Source organism: Carlito syrichta, unplaced genomic scaffold (genome assembly GCF_000164805.1).
Source record: "Carlito syrichta isolate Samal-C Ts95f unplaced genomic scaffold, Tarsius_syrichta-2.0.1 Scaffold308201, whole genome shotgun sequence".
In the NCBI taxonomy this organism is placed as follows: Eukaryota; Metazoa; Chordata; class Mammalia; order Primates; family Tarsiidae; genus Carlito; species Carlito syrichta.
Window position 1 is genome coordinate 283,682 of NW_007252297.1, and position 16,784 is coordinate 300,465.

At 42.0% G+C, this 16,784-nt stretch overlaps 2 protein-coding genes across 2 annotated transcripts; both read right to left on the minus strand.

The window, feature by feature from the left end:
- Positions 1-6,077: 6,077 nt before the first annotated feature.
- LOC103267697 (olfactory receptor 49-like) lies at positions 6,078-7,006 on the minus strand. The gene is given in 2 exon segments (XM_008065285.1): positions 6,078-6,859; positions 6,862-7,006. Coding segments are annotated over 2 exon segments (927 nt in total).
- A 7,797-nt stretch (positions 7,007-14,803) lies between these two features.
- LOC103267698 (olfactory receptor 49-like) lies at positions 14,804-15,732 on the minus strand. Its single transcript, XM_008065286.1, is given in 3 exon segments — positions 14,804-15,170; positions 15,172-15,536; positions 15,538-15,732. Coding segments are annotated over 3 exon segments (927 nt in total).
- Between the last annotated feature and the right edge of the window lie 1,052 nt (positions 15,733-16,784).

Sequence of the window (16,784 nt, forward strand, 5' to 3'; positions counted from 1 at the left end):
TTTGGCAACACTTGGTATTGTCGGTCTTTTTTTCTTTTTCTTTTTTGAGTTGGAGTCTTGTTCTGTTGCCCAGGCTGGAGTGCGGTGGCACACTCACGGCCACCACAGTCTCGACCTGCTGGGCTCAGGCAGTCTTTCTGCCTCAGTCTTCCAAGTAGCTGGAACCACAGGCACATGCCACCACACCTGGTTAATTTTTTGATTTATTATAGAAACGAGGTCTCATCAAGTTGCCCAAGCTGGTCTTGAACCTCTGGATTACAGAGTGATCTGGATTACAAAGTGCTGGAATTATAGGCTTGAGCCGCTGTGCCTGGCCTTGTCAGTCTTTTTGATTTTAGTTATTCTGATTTCTGAAAGAACTAGAAATTGACCTTCCATACGACCCAGCAATTCCCCTACTGGGAATATACCCAGAGGAAGTCAAATTATTCTACAAAGAAGATACCTGTACATGAATGTTTATTGCAACTCTATTCACAATAGCAAAAACATGGAACCAACCATGTTGCCTATCGACGCTAGACTGGATAAAAAAAATGTGGTACATATACACAATAGATTATTATGCAGCCATGAGGAATGACAAATATATGGACTTTGCAGCAACCTGGATGGATTCGGAGTCAATCATACTCAGTGATTTATCACAGAAACAAAGTTCCATATGTTCTCACTCATAAGATGATCTTGAACAATTATAATGCTATAAGAAAGCGATTGGCAGTAATGGGAAACTGTTGGTGGGGAGGGGGTAGAAATGGCAGTTGAGGAAAACTGCTAGGGGAGGGAGGGGCATACCTCATTAACAGGGGTACCTGCATGATCAATGTTTGTATACCTAACCCTGAATTGTCCCCCACATCTTTACAATAAAAATTTTTTTTAAAAAGCTTCCATATATACATGGATCTGTTTCTGGGCTCTCTAATTTATTTAGTTATTCCTATAGCAATACTGTACTATCTTAATTATTGTAGCTTGATAATAAGATTTGATATTTGTTACTATAAGTTCTCCAACTTTGTAATTGTTCATGGTTGTCTTGGCTATTCTTGACTCATTGCATATTTATATAAATTTAGAACCAATAAGTCAATTTCCATAAAACCCCCATCTGAATTTTGATTGAAACTGTTTAAATATATAGATCAGTGTGGGGGATAATATAGAGTCTTCCAAATCTTGAATATAAAATATTGCTCTATTTGTTTAGGTCTTTAAAATTTTTCTTAGTCACATTTTTCAGTTCTTGAATAAAGGATTTGTACATCTTTTGTTAGATTTATTCTAGGTATTTTACCTTTTTGATGTTACAGAAAGTCATATCATTAGTATTTTAGTTTTCTTTTCTTTTTAGAGATGGGGTTCTCACCCTGTTACCCAGGCTGGAGTGCAGTTGTGTGATCATAGCTCACTGCAGTTTTGAACTCTTGGGTTCAAGAGATCCTCTTGCCTGTTCCTTGTGAGTAGCATTGTAAGTGTGAATCCATGCACCTAGCTCCTTAAGATTTTAATTTTCTGGCTATTGCTGATATACAAGAGCATGTCGGTGATGATAATAATAGCATTATTCCTCCCTTTCTCAGTACTTTCATTTAATCTCTTTCTTTCTCTTTCTTTCTTTCTCTCTCTCTTTCTCTCTCTCTCTCTCTCTCTCTCTCTCTCTCTCTCTCTCTCTCTCTCTCTCTCTCTTTCTTTCTTTCTAAAGTTGAGAAAGCAGGATTTATTGAGAGGATAGAAAAGCTCCCAGAGCAAGAGGGGACTAGAGGGGGTTGCCCCATTTAATTTCTTTTTCTTACTCTGTTGCATTGGCTGGGAACTCTAGTACAATAGAAGTGGTGATAGTAGGTATTCTCAGTGTATTTCTGATCTCAGAGAATAATCTTTCAACATTTTACCATAAAGTATAATATTTTTTGTTATAGGCTTCTGTAGCTGCCTTTAATATATTACAGATATTTCTTTAAGAGTGTGCTAGAGAGCTTTTTCTTTTCTTCTTCTCTTCCTCCTCCTCCTCCTTCTCCTTCCTCCTCCTCTTTCTCTTCCTTCTCCTCCTGCTCCTCCTCCTCATCCTTCTTCTTTTTTAAAAATAAAGATGGAGTCTTGCTATTAATATGTTGCCCAGGCTACAGAGCAGAGGCTATTCACAAGTTAAGTCATAGTACAATACAGCCTAAAACCCCTGGACTCAAGTGATCCTCCTCTCTCAGCCTCCTGAATAGCTAGAACTACAGGTGTGAGCCACTGCACTCAGCAAAGAGCTATTTTTTTTTTTAAAAGAAATATTTGTTGAATTTTATCACATTTTTCTGCATGTTCCACTTGGTCATGATGTATTCTTTTCCTTACCTATCATTTCATTCAGTTCACTGATGTCTGGGATTTTTGCATCTGTGTTGTGAAAAAGTTTGCTTTGTAACATTTCTTTCTTTTTTTTTTGAGTTGGAGACTCACTCTGTTGCCCAGACTGGAGTGCAGTGGCCGCTCCCGGTCACCACAGCCTCGACCTGCTGGGCTCCGGCGATCCTTCTGCCTCAGCCTTCCAAGTAGCTGGAACTACAGGCGTGCGCTACCACGCCTGGCTAGTTTTGATTTATTGTAGAGATGAGATCTCACCAAGTTGCCCAGATGGGTCCCGAACCCGCAGGCTCAGGCAATCCACTCACCTCAGTCTCCCAAAGGCGCTAGATTACAGGCTGAGCCACCGAGCCCGGCTGTAACATTTCTTTATTGTAATGTCCTTTTCAGTTTTGATATCAAGATTCTGTTAGCCCCTTCAAATGATTTGGAAAGTGGTTTATACTTTTCTCTGGTTTATTGTTCTCCCAGCTTCAAGTCCACCAGAGAGCCTCTCTTTCATCATTTCCCACAAATATTTCTCAGATAAAACCCATTTGATCTCACTGGCCTGATTTTAGTCATGTGGTCATCCCTAAGTGGATAACCACGGCCATGCTCTGATTGGTTGAGGATGAATTCAGCACCACTCTAACTACACAGACTGAGAATGAAAAGGACTTTCCTGAGAAAAATCAGGGTCCTCTTATGATAAGAATGAGGAATGGATGTTAGGTAGGTAGAAATTGCGTGTGGCCACTGTATTATTTACAAGGGGGATCCCCCCAAAAGACCTTAATTATGTTTTGAAGGGCCGGTCCCTCGTAGGACAGGCATCCCCCACTAGGTAAGTGTTCTAGAAACCCCTCGGCATCAGTGCACCAGCTAGCGTTGTTGTGAGAGGCTGCATTTGGCTTCAGCGAATTTTTTGTTGTTGTTGAGAGCCTTTCAATGCATTTCCCCATTTCACGATAGCAATTTACATGAATAACCTGCCCATACTGCGATGAGTGTTCAGCAGTTTGAGAACAAAAGTGGCATGACCCCCGTGACCCACCCTGCCTATTCACCTGATCTTGCCCAAGTGACTTTTTTTTGTTTCCCCAGATGAAAAAGTCCTCAAAGGGAAGCATTTTTGCTGATGTGGAAGACATGAGACAAAAAAACACCAGAAAAACTTTTTAAAATCAAAATCCACAAGTTCAAAAACTGTTTGGAGCTGGGTATGGTGGCTCACTCCTGTAATCCTAGCACTTTGGGAGGTGAGGTGAGAGGATTGCTTGAGTCCAGGGATTTGAGACCAGTTCGGGCAACTTGGTGAGATCTCATCTCTACGATAAATCGAAAAAATTAGCTGAGTGTGGTGGTGCACACCTGTGGTTCCAGCGACTTGGAAGGTTGAGGCAGTAGGATCACCTGAGCCCAGTAGGTCGAATCTGTGGGGCTGTACATATGCTTCAGGCTGGGCGACAGAGTGAGACTCTAGCTAAAAAACAAAAACAAACCCAAAACAAACACCCTCCCCGTTTTGAGCAGTGGAAAAAGCAAACAGAGTACTTTGAAGGTGACTAAAGTTTAAACATGTAAGAATAAATACACAACTTTTTATAAGTAAATTCTGTTTTTTTTGTGTCCCCCTCACATTTATTTTTTCTGACTTAAAGAAATCTAAAAACTTTACATAGTCAAATTTGTATCTATTTCTATATTTTCTTCCATTAAAAATCTCTGCACATCTGTAATAAGATCATTTTCTATCTTTTTTTTGAGTTGGAGTTTCATTCTGTTGGCCAGGCTGGAGTGCAGTGGCACACTTGCAGCCACTGCAGCCTCAACCTGCTGGGCTCAGGTGATCCTTCCGCCTTAGCCTTCCAAGTAGCTGGAATAATGTGTTTAGGTTTTGTATTTATCTACTTAATTCATTTCAAATTTATTTCAGTTTAACATGTGAAGTGAGAATCTAACTTAATTTTCCCTAAGCTTGAAGATTTTTTCATTTACTTTCATTTATTTAACTGATTCCTTTTGTAAGACATTTAACATGACACTCTGTATCAAGACCTGTGCTCAGTATATGAGCAGATATTAACTCATTTAGTGTGTAAAGGATTCTGTAAGGTGGATACTACTATTATACTATCTCCATGTGCATAACCGACATACAGAGAAGTCTTCTTTGCTCACGATTAAGTAGCTAATGGTAACTGAACCAGGATATGAATACAGGTAGTATGATTCCAGAACTCTGTTCTCAATCTCTGTGCTGTACTTTCTCCCCACATGATTGACGTCCATAACATGCTGGACCTTAGCAGCTGGTAGGTTTCCGTATGTGCATACTTTTGTTCCACCAGTTGACTTATACCAAGAATCAGTTGTTTGTTTCCAAATCGCTCTTTGATAATTGAAATTGATATCATAAATTATATACTTTAACTAAACAAAGATAAGCCAGTGAAATATGAGTGTAAAAAGAAAATTGTTTCCATGAAAACTAATTTCTCTCAATAGATTCCATAAAAGCAGGTGGTCAAAAAATTTTTGTTGACTTAGTTGTGGGTGAGTCCTAAGAAGGTTGGCAAACAAACAGGCAAAGACTAGAAATCTTAGAATTTTGCTCACAGTTTCTCAGCATCTTGAAAATTTTTGTACTACTGAAACAAATCCTGAAAATTATAGAAGATAACATTATAAATGTGGCTTAGCCAAAAAAGCCTACAAAAAAGAAAAGGACATTTATAGATTAGTAAATGACTATATCTTTTTTTTTTTTTTTTGAGTTGGAGTCTTACTCATGACCATTATAGCCTCCACCTGCTGGGCTCAGCTGATCCTTCCACCTCAGTTTTCCAAGTTGTTGACACTACAGGCAAGCATCACCATGTTCAGCTAATTTTTTAATTTATTTTAGAGATGAGGTCTTGCCATGTTGCCCAGGGTGGTCTCAAACACGTGGGATCAGGTGATCCTCTCGCCTCTGCCTCCCAAAGTGCTGGGATTACAGGTGTATATATACAGGTGTGCCCAGCTGAATATATCATTATAGGTTTTACTTTCAAGTAAATATTTAAGGCATGTACCACTTTTAAATTGGTCTTCTGCGTTAATTTCCCTCTTCCTCCATTTCCCCAAATAGCCAAACAAATACTAGTCCAATCTTTTTGGAAGGATTGTGGTTAGCCAATAGGGTTGACATCATTTATTGAATTGACCTTCTTTACTTATTAGAAAGTCCACTTTTATCACCTATTATATTTTTATATGTAACGTGGTGTCCTTCCAGGCTTTCTATAAAGTTCCGTTGTTTTACTTGTTAGTTACTCAAGTGTTTGTTCCACACTTCTTGGTTATTCTTCCTTTTAAATTTTTCATATAATTAATATTTCTGAAGTATATTATAAATACATTCTTGTTAAGGATGTTTTTAAAATCAATTTTGAAAAGCTCTAGCACAGAAGAAATGCTAAGTTTATTATTATTATTAGATATAGGTTACTCAGATACAGGCTACAGCCAGAAAAATCAAGACATACCACCCATAGTAGAGGTCCATTCAGTCTGTGCTCTCTGAACAAGAGTGAATGAACTAATAATGATATAAGTAAGAAACCATCGTAGATTAGCACATGTGACCAAAAAATGTCTATGCAGGGATAGTCCATGAATATCAGAACAGGAACATCATTTGCAGAGGCTAAGGCAAGAAGACGATTTTTTCTCTCAGGTCTGGCTCATCTTTATGAGAGGAGCTTGCTCATGTGCTTCCTAAACACCTGCTACACCTGTTTGTTCCTCAGCGTGTAGACAAAAGGATTGAGCATCGGAGTCGCTACAGTATTGAGCAATGCCACCACTTTGTACCTGTCCTCCCCCTGGCCACCCTTGCCTGACCGCATATACATAAAGATGTAGCTGCCATAGGCGAGAGACACGACAACGATGTGGGAGGAGCAGGTGGAGAAGGCTTTCTGCCTCTCCCTGGTGGAGCGGATGTGCAGGATGGTGTGGAGGATGTGGCCATAGCAGGTGACCGTCACGGACAGAGTGCCCAGTAGGCTGAAGCTGGCTATAACCAAACCCAGAAGCTCTATCAGAGTTGTGTCTGCGCATATGAGCTCTAGGAGTGGAAAGTTGTCACAGAAGAAATGGATAATGACATTGGGACCACAGAATGGCTGCTGAAATGTGATGAGACTTGGAACAACAATGAGAAGGAAACCTGTCATGCACGCACAGAGCACTAACTGGACACAGACCCTTTTGCTCATGATGGTGGCATAGCGCAAGGGGTTACATATGGTCATGTACCTGTCAAAGGACATGACTGCCAGTAGGAAGAACTCTGTGGTGCCCAGGAAGAAATAGAGGAAACTTTGTAGGAGACAGCCTGGGAGGGAGATGGTCTTGCATCCCGTGAGGATGTTGGTCAGCATCTTGGGGAAGATGACCGAGGTGAACCAGATCTCCAGGACAGCAAAGTTGCGGAGGAAGTAGTATATGGGGGTGTGGAGGCGTCTTCTGCGAGGGTGATGAGCACGATGAGGAGGTTCCCCAGCAGTGTGAGGAGGTAGGTCAGGAGGAGCCCCAGGAAGATGAGCATCTGCAGCTCACAGGCATCTGAGAGCCCCAGGAGGACAAACTCGACGACAGTGGTGTGGTTTTCCATGGCTTGTCTGTCCTCTCCAGCAGATGACTGATCAAAAGTGTTTGGCATCAGGAGTCATGACGTTGAGACCCAAGAACAACCTGGAACGGAAAGAAAGGAGGAATGAGTGCTGCATTTTGGGCCGGAGTCTTTTATTTCTGTGAAGGACAGATCTTCCCACTACTGACTACTCAGGCTGTTTGTCCAGATCCGTCACTGAGTTGGCATCAAGTCATATATTTTGACCCAATTTTAGCCAACTTTCTGGAATTCTTTTGAAAATTTAGTGTTTATGAATTCTTTGTTCATTTCCATTTTTTTTCTGCTAGAAAACTGTGTTTAAATCTCTTTCATTATCTCTAATCAGATGACTCATTTTCCCATACTCATTTAAATGTTGTAAGGGGTCTCCCAAGTCCATTAAAATATTTCGCTTTGCAAATCTTGCATCCAGCCAGTCACAGCCTTTATTGAAAGCACTGATGGGTTACTTACTCTACAGCTTGTTTCTAAACACATTTTATTTATGTGTTTAAAAATAAATCTTATTGTGTATATTTGAAGTTTATAACACAATGCCATGTGATACATAGAGATACGTATAGATAGTAGAATGATTACATACAGAAGCAGATTAACATAGCTATCATCTCACATAATTAATTTTTTGACAAGAGCTGCTGGTTATTTGCTACTTATTTAACAAAAATACTTAGTACAATACAAATCTGTTAACCTTTTTTCTTTTCTTTTTTTTGAGTAGGAATCTCTTTCTGTCACCCAAGCCAGAGTGTGGTGGCACACTCATGGCCACCAATCTCAAGTGATTGCTCTGCCTCAGACTTCTAAGGAGTTGGAACTACAGACATGGGCCACCATGACTGACTAATTTATAATTCTGTTAACTTTAGTCCTTATGTTGTACATTAGATCTTAAGAATTTTTCATCCTATCCTTTGACCTACACCTCCCTATCCCTTCTGCCCTCCATGGTAACGAAGGTTTCATTTTATATTTTTGTGTATTTGAGCTCTTTTTTTTCCCCTTAATTTTCCACCTGTAAGTGAGATCATACAATATTTATCTTTCTCTATGGCTTATTTTACTTAGCATAATGTCCCTCAGTGTTGTGGATAATGACCAGATGTCTTCCTTTTTTAAGGCTGAATAATATTTCATTCTATATATACATAAACACACCACATTTTTTTTGTTCATTTACCCATCAATGGGCATTTAGGTTGTTTCCATATATAGGCTATTGTGAAAAATTGCACCAACAGGTCACCAGCAAGGTGCTTGTCTTCCCAAGCCGTTCTGACGATGGAGAGTCCTGGTTTTCACAAGAAGCTCCTCAGTCACAATGTTGCCTGAGGACTATGCTTCTTGGGGGACTAACCAGACTTTCAAAGTTCAGGAAGCTTCAGGGTTGTAACATGGTCTGAAGGTCATGGGCATGGGCAGGTCCTGTCCTGTTGGTATTGCACATATCAAAACCTCCATGGTAGCCGGGCTTGGTGGCTCAGCCTGTAATCCCGCACTTTGGGAGGCTGAGGTGAGTGGATTGTCTGAGCCTACGGGTTCGAGACCTGCCTAGGCAACTTGGCGAGACCTCATCTCACAATAAATCAAAAAATTAGCCGGGCGTGGTAGCGCGTGCCTGTAGTTCCAGTTATTGGAAGGCTGAGGAGGAAGGATCGCCGGAGCCCAGCAGGTTGAGGCTGTGGTGGCCGGGAGCGGCCACTGCACTCCAGTCTGGGTGACAGAGTGAGACTCCAACTCAAAAAACAAACAAACAAAAAAACCCCTCCATGTTTTTCAACAACCAATCTTCCTAAACAATGCTCCCCAAGTCTGTTGTCACCAACACATACCTGGATCTAGAAATGAGCTGAATATTTCCCAGACCTTCTGGGTTCACAAATTTCTTAGGAGGCAACTTTTGCTCCTGGCACATAGTACCATTGCTGGACCATTTTCCTGGGGAAATGGATGTAGAAACCTAATTGATTCTTCTTATATCTCTTCTGTATTAAAGGATAGACAGACATCAGTTGATTCAGATTCATATAACTTTCAGTTGGGCTGAAGGGGCTTCTGGCTAATGGTACATGCCCTTCCAGGCCCATGGGGTTCTTGGGGGATTCTGGGTAAACTATTCATAGCAGACTACTTATCTCTGTGGAGCTGGCATCAGGCCCTGCTGGGGCTATATGGGATTCTGTTTGGTCCCCATGAAACTCAGAGATACACAAATGCACACAGCTCACATGCAAACTCATCTAGAGATCCAGTTTCTTATTTTGCTGGATAAAGCTGCGCTTCCCTGGAGATTCATTACCATTAGTGATAACAGGGAGCCAGATTGGTCTCTTGCCTCTTACTTTCTTCAGCTTTGGGATTGGAAGTTTACTCTGTCCTGAACAAAAAGCACAGAAACTTTTTTTTTGAGTTGGAGTCTCACTCTGTCGCCTGGGCTGGAGTGCAGTGGCATGCTCATGGCCACAACAGCCTCGACTTGCTGGGCTCAGGTGATCCTTTTACCTCAGCCTTCCAAGTAGCTGGAACTATAGGCATGCGCTACCACGCCTGGTTAATTTTTTGATTTATTGTAGAGATGAGATCTCACCAAGTTGCCCAGGCTGGTCTCGAACCCGTGGGCTCAGGTAATCCTCTCACTTTGGCCTCCCAAAGTGCTGGGATTATAGGTGTGAGCCACCGTGCCCGGCCTACAGAAACTTATAACAAATTTTTTTATTTGAGTTTGAGTCTCAGTCTGTCGCTCAGACTGGAGTGCAGTGACACACTCCTGGCCACCTCATCCTCGACCTGCTGGGCTCTGGCTAATTTTTTTGTGATTTTATTGTAGAGAAGAGGTCTCACCAAGTTGTCCAGGCTGGTCTTGAACCCCCGGACTCAGCCAATCCTCTGTCCTCAGTCTTCCAAAGTGCTGGGATTATAGGTATAAGCCACTGCGCCTGGCTTAATGAAGTTTAGTTGTAACAAAGAAACACACTTGTTAAAACATTCACAATACTTCTGTTGAGTGCTTGGTGTTTGATAAGGTACTGCTCTAGAGGCAGAGTTTTGTGGGGAAGGCAGACATTCAAAAACAATCACCCAGATAATTAATTAACACTGTGACTAGTGATTCGTGGAGAGCTCATAGGAGATCCTGACCCCACCTGAAGGATGAGTGTCTTAGTCTGCTTAGGCTGCTATAACAAAATACCACGACTGGGTGGCTTAATTAAACAGCAGATATGTATGTCTCACAGTTCTGGAAGGCTGTGAAGTCCCAAGATTAAGGTGCCAACCAATTTGGTGTCTCGTGAATGCCTGCTTCCTGGTTTGCAGTTGGTCACTTTGCTGTATCTTCACATGGTGAAGAGAGAGGGCTCTGGTCTTTCTCTTCTTATAAGGGCACTAATCCCATCATGGGGGCTCTACCTTCATGAGATATTCTAAACCTAATTACTTCTCCATCTTCAAATACTATCACATTAACGATTAGGACTTCAATATATGAATTTAGGGGGACACAAACATTTAGTTCATAGCTACGAAGGAAGATGTTTCTGATGAAGTTACATTAAACTGAGACTTGAAGGATGGGTTGGAGTATAAAGAACCTTTGATCAATCAATCAATCAATCTTTCAACACATGTTTATTGAGCATCTCCTGTGTCCTAGGCATTGGACTATATACACTGAGGGTGACTATGAGTGGTAAATGAAACTGACACAGTCGTCTATCCCCATAAAGGTCACTCTCCATTGGTGTCATTGTGGTAAGAGGACCATAATTAATTCCGACTGTGACTAGTGTTTTGAAGGAGAGCTCGTAGGAGATCCTGACCCAACCTGAAGGATGAACGTCTTAGTCTGCTTGGGCTGCTTTAACAAAATACTATGACTGGGTGGCTTAATTAAACAGCAGACCCCTCTCATGGTCCCTCTCATGGTCCTTCGTTCATTTAAGCTAAAACTACTTTGTAATCCCACTTTCTTTGGTCACCAAACAGTTCTTAGGTGCCATGCTGTGAGCTGCCTTATGGAGAAGCTCACATAGCAAGGAACAGATGTCCCTGGTCATCGGTTAGTGAAGACCTGAGGCCTATCGTAGCCACATGGGTGAGCTTGGGAGCAGATCCTTCCTAAGGTGAGCCTTGAGATGACTGTAGTCCCAGAACACCCGTTTTTACAACCTTATAAGAGACCCCGATCCAGAGGCATCCAGCTAAGTCATGCCCGGATTCTTAACTCAGAAAGTGTGATGTAATACATACTTGTTGTTTCAAGGGGCTAAGTTTAGGGGTAGTTTGATACATAGAAATAGATATCTAACACAGTTCTCTTCTGGATTCTAGCCCTTATTTTTGAAGTTTCTTGGTGGGACATCCAATACCTGGATTGATTACAGGTATCACACCTCCTCTAACTTTTGGTCTTGAGCTCTCTACCGATGAAGGCCTCTTTAAAATTTTCTATGTATTTATTATTAATTTTTAACAGTTGACATAACATGTTATGCATTTACTGTGTATAGCATGATATTTTGCAGTGTATATACATTGTGGAATGACTAAATCTAGCTAATTAACATGTGCATGACGTCCAAACGGGTGTTCTGGGACTATAGTCATCTCAAGGCTCACCTTAGGAAGGGTTTGCTCCCAAGCTCACCCATGTGGCTATGATAGGCCTCAGGTCCTCACTAACTGATGACCAGGGACATCTGTTCCTTGCTATGTGAGCTTCCCATAATTATCATTCTTATTGAGAGAATGCTTTATATCCACTCTCCTAGTACTTTTCAAGAGTACAATATATTATCAACTATAGTCACCAAGTTGCATAATAGATCACTGAACTTATTCCTCCTATCTAACTAAAATTTTGTGTCTTTTGATCAACATCTCCCCCTTCCCACCAACCACTCAGCTTCTGGTCACTGCCATCCTACTCGACTTCTGTTGAGAACAACCTTTTCAAATTCCACATGAGTGAGACCATGTTGTATTTGTCTTTCTCTGCCTGGTTTATTTCACTTAATTAGGTGAAGATTCATTAACTAATTTATCCAGGCCGGGCACGGTGGCTCAAGCCTGTAATTCCAGCACTTTGGGAGGCTGAGGTGAGAGGATTGCCTGAGTCCAGGGGTTCGAGACCAGACTGAGCAACTTGGTGAGACCCCCCCCCATCTCTACAATAAATCAAGAAAAATTAGCCGGGCATGGTGGCACACACCTGTAGTTCAGCAACTTGGAAGGCTGAAGAGGAAGGATCACCTGAGCCCAGCAGGTTGAGGTTGTGGTGGCTGTGAGCTGTGTGCCACTGCACTCCAGCCTGGGCAACAGAGTGAGACTCTGACTCAAAAAAAACAAACCAAAAAAACCTAATTTATCCATATTGTCATAAATGACAGGATTTCCTTTTTTAATGGTTGAGTAGTATTTCACTGTGTTTATATACCACATTTTCTTAATTCATTCACTCACTGATGCACATTTAGGTTGATTTCAAATTATCTTGGCTATTGTGAATAGTGCTGCATGCAGTAAACATGGGAGTGCAGGTATCTTTCAACATACTGATATCATTTTCTTTGGATATATACCCAATAGTGGGACTGCTGGATCACATGGGGATCTTTGAACTTTCTTTCATTCTTTTTTTGAGTAGGAGTCTCACTCTGTCGCCCAGACTGGAGTGCAGTGGCACGCTCACGGCCACCACAGCCTCGAACTGCTGGGCTCAGGTGATCCTTCCGCCTCAGCCTTCCAAGTAGCTGGAACTACAAGCACGCACCACTACACCCAGCTAATTTTTTGATTTATTGTAAAGATGAGGTCTCACCAAGGTGCCCAGGCTGGTCTCGAAACCTGGGTTCAGACAACCCTCTTGCCTCAGCCTCCCAAAATGCTAGGGTTACAGGCATATACCACCGCACCCGGCCCTGAACTTTCTTGTTTATAAACCTTGAGTTCAAGCTTATTAGATTTCAAATTCTTCAAAAGCATTGATTATTATCTACCAGACCACATAGTACATTTCCTTGAATATGACATTTTTGTAACAATTACATTGTAAGGAATATGTTAATTAATTTGGTTGCTTATTCAATATTTGTTCATTTACACATATGACTTTATCATTATCCTTATCAATTGTGAAAATCTTAGTAATAAATTGCAATAGGTTAATCATTGTTTTTTTATTTTATTTTAAAGATGTGGGGTACAATTCAGGGTTAGGTATACAAATGTTCATTATGCAGGTATCCTTGTCGATGAGGTGTGCCCCCCTCCCCTGGCAGTTTCCCTCAACTGTCAATCCCACCCCCCCGGGTTAATCACCGTATTTACCATTAATATTTAAAATAACATTTTGAATATAAAATCTTCAAAAATGCTTTCACTAAAACTGGCATAAAATAAAAAAGGAATGGGAAAGTAGAATGAGGTTTTGGGGAAAATAATTGATATTTATCCAGGACTTTTTATATGGCAGACACTATTTAAGACATTTTGCATAAATATGTCAATGACTTTTATTACAATCTTTTAAAATGACCATAGTCATCCTCATTTTACAGATGAGAAAACTGGAGCTCAGAGAGATAATACAACCAGTAGATGAAAGTGCCTTTATCAGTAGGAATGAGGAATTTCTATGAATTTTAATACTAAAAAAGTAACCGGGCTCAGTGGCTCAGCCTGTAATCCCGTGCCTTTGGGAGGCTGAGGTGAGTGGATTGTCTGAGCCCGCAGGTTCGAGACCCGCCTAGGCAGGCGCAACCTCATCTCTACAATAAAATAAAAAAATTAGCTGGGTGTGGTAGCGCGCACCTGTAATTCTGGCTACTTGGAAGGCTGAGGCGGAAGGATCGCCGGAGCCCAGCAGGTCGAGGCTGCGGTGGCCGGGAGCGGCCACTGCACTCCAGTCTGGGCGACAGAGTGAGACTCCAACTCAAAAAAAAAACAAACCTAAAAAAGTATAAATAGCTTACATGCAAAATAATAAGTAATTAGCTAAGGTCATTTTTGAACCCTTGTTGATATATTTTTGTAACTAGACTGTAAGTGTTAGATGAGGACAGTACCAATAGAGAACTGTTCTCTCCTCTGAGAATGATGGAGAAACAGACGAAAAGCAATAAGTCTGCAGGTGTTCATTAGATTGTTTGTGACAGTGGATTGATGCTTGAGGCTTACAGTGAGTTACAGAGCTAGTCCCTGCCCTCAAAGAATTTGTATTTTAGCCAAGCTCGGTGGCTCAGCCTGTAATCCCGCGTTTGGGAGGCTGAGGTGAGTGGATTGCCTGAGCCCGCAGGTTCGAGACCCGCTTGGGTAACTTGGCGAGCCCTCATCTCTATAATAAATAAAAAATTAGCTGGGTGTGGTAGCACATGCCTGTAGTTCCAGCTACTTGGAAGGCTGAGGTGGAAGGATTGCCGGAGCCCAGCAGGTCGAGGCTGCAGTGGCTGGGAGCGGCCACTGCACTCCAGTCTGGGCAACAGAGTGAGATTCCAACTCAAAAAAAAAAAAAAAAGGAACTTGTATTATGTTGGGAAGTCAGGCAGACAAGATGGCATGAACAGAAGTATTCAAACCCGATAATGTATAATAATAACTTGGGAGTCAAAGTGATTCTGAGTTTATGATGAATTGTGTAGTGACTGACACCACAGAAACATAGAATGCAAAAGCACACCATTAGAGCTTTCTCTGAACTGGAAGGGCTATTTCTTTAAGAGGCCTCTATTCTCTTAACTGATCTATGAATACTAGCTTCAGCCTCTTGGTTCCACAGCTTTATGAGAGGAGCTTGCTCAGCTGCTCCCTAAACACCTGCTTCACCTGTCTGTTCCTCAGGGTATAGATGAAGGGGTTGAGCATCGGGGTCACCACAGTGTTGAGCAACGCCACCATCTTGTTCCTGTCCTCTTCCTGGCCACCCCTCCCCGACCGGATGTACATGAAGATGCAGCTGCCATAGAAGAGAGACACGACAACGATGTGGGAGGAGCAGGTGGAGAAGGCTTTCTGCCTCTCCCTGGTGGAGCGGATGTGCAGGATGGTGTGGAGGATGTGGCCATAGCAGGTGGCCGTCACGGACAGAGTGCCCAGTAGGCTGAAGCTGGCTATAACCAAACCCAGAAACTCTATCAGAGATGTGTCTGCATATGAGCTCCAGGAGTGGAAAGTTGTCACAGAAGAAATGGTTAATGACATTGGGACCACAGAATGGCTGCTGAAATGTGATGAGACTTGGAACAATGATGAGAAGGAAACCTGTCATCCACGCACAGAGCACTAGCTGGACACAGACCCTTTTGCTCATGATGGTGGCATAGCGCAAGGGGTTACATATGGCCACGTACCTGTCAAAGGACATGACTGCCAGTAGGAAGAACTCTGTGGTGCCCAGGAAGAAATAGAGGAAAAACTGGAGAAAACAACCTGCTATGGAGATGGTCTTGCATCCCGTGAGGATGTTGGTCAGCATCTTGGGGAAGATGACCGAGGTGAACCAGATCTCCAGGACCAGCAAAGTTGCGGAGGAAGTAGTACAGGGGGATGTGGAGGCGCCTGTCCGCGAGGGTGATGAGCACGATGAGGAGGTTCCCCAGCAGTGTGAGGAGGTAGGTCAGGAGGAGCCCCAGGAAGATGAGCATCTGCAGCTCACAGGCATCTGAGAGCCCCAGGAGGACAAACTCGACGACAGTGGTGTGGTTTTCCATGGCTTGTCTGTCCTCTCCAGCAGATGACTGATCAAAAGTGTTTGGCATCAGGAGTCATGACGTTGGGACCCAAGGACAACCTGAACGGAAAGAAAGGAGGGATGACTGCTGCATTTTGGGCTGAAGGAGTCTTTTATTTCTGTGAAGGACAGATCTTCCCACCACTGACTGTTCAGGCTATTTGTCCAGATCTATCACTGAGTTGGCATCAAATCATATACTTTGACCCAGTTTTAGTCAATTTTCTGGCATTCTTTTGAAAAGTTTAGTCTTTATGAATTCTTTTTTCATTTCTGTTTTCTTCTCTTAGAAAACTGTGTTTAAATCTCCTTCATTCTTTCCAATCAGATGACTTCTTTTTCTATACTTATTCAAATGTTGTAACAGGTATCCCAAGTCTATTAAAATATTTCTTTTTGTACATCTTGCATCCAGTCAGTCATAGACCTTAATGGAAAGCATTGATGGGCTACTTACTCTAGAGGTTTTTTTTTCCCTGAGTCGGAGTCTCACTCTGTCGCCCAGGCTGGAGTGCAGTGGCACACTTACGGCCACTGCAGCCTCAACCTGCTGGGCTTAGGCAATCCTTCCACCTCAGCCTTCCAAGTAGCTGGAACTTCAGTCACGTGCCATGATGCCCAGCTAATTTTTTTTAATTTATTGTAGAGATGAGGTCTTGTCAAGTTGCCCAGGCTGATCTTGAACCTGTGGGCTCAGGCAATCCTCTCACCTCAACCTCCCAAAGTGCTGGGATTATAGGAGTGAGCCACTACGCCTGGCCCTAGAGCTTGTTACAAAACACATTTTATTTATCTGTGCGTTTAAAAATAAATTTTTACCCCACAAAACTATAATAAAAATACTGATTAATTAAAAAAAATAAAAAATAAAAAATAAATTTTAATGTGTATATTTGAGGTTTATAACATGATGCCATGGAATACATATAGATAAATAGGTACATATAGATAGTAGACTGTTTACTACAGTGAATCAGGTTAGCATAGCTATTTTTTTTTTTTTTTGAGTTGGAGTCTCACTCTGTTGCCCAG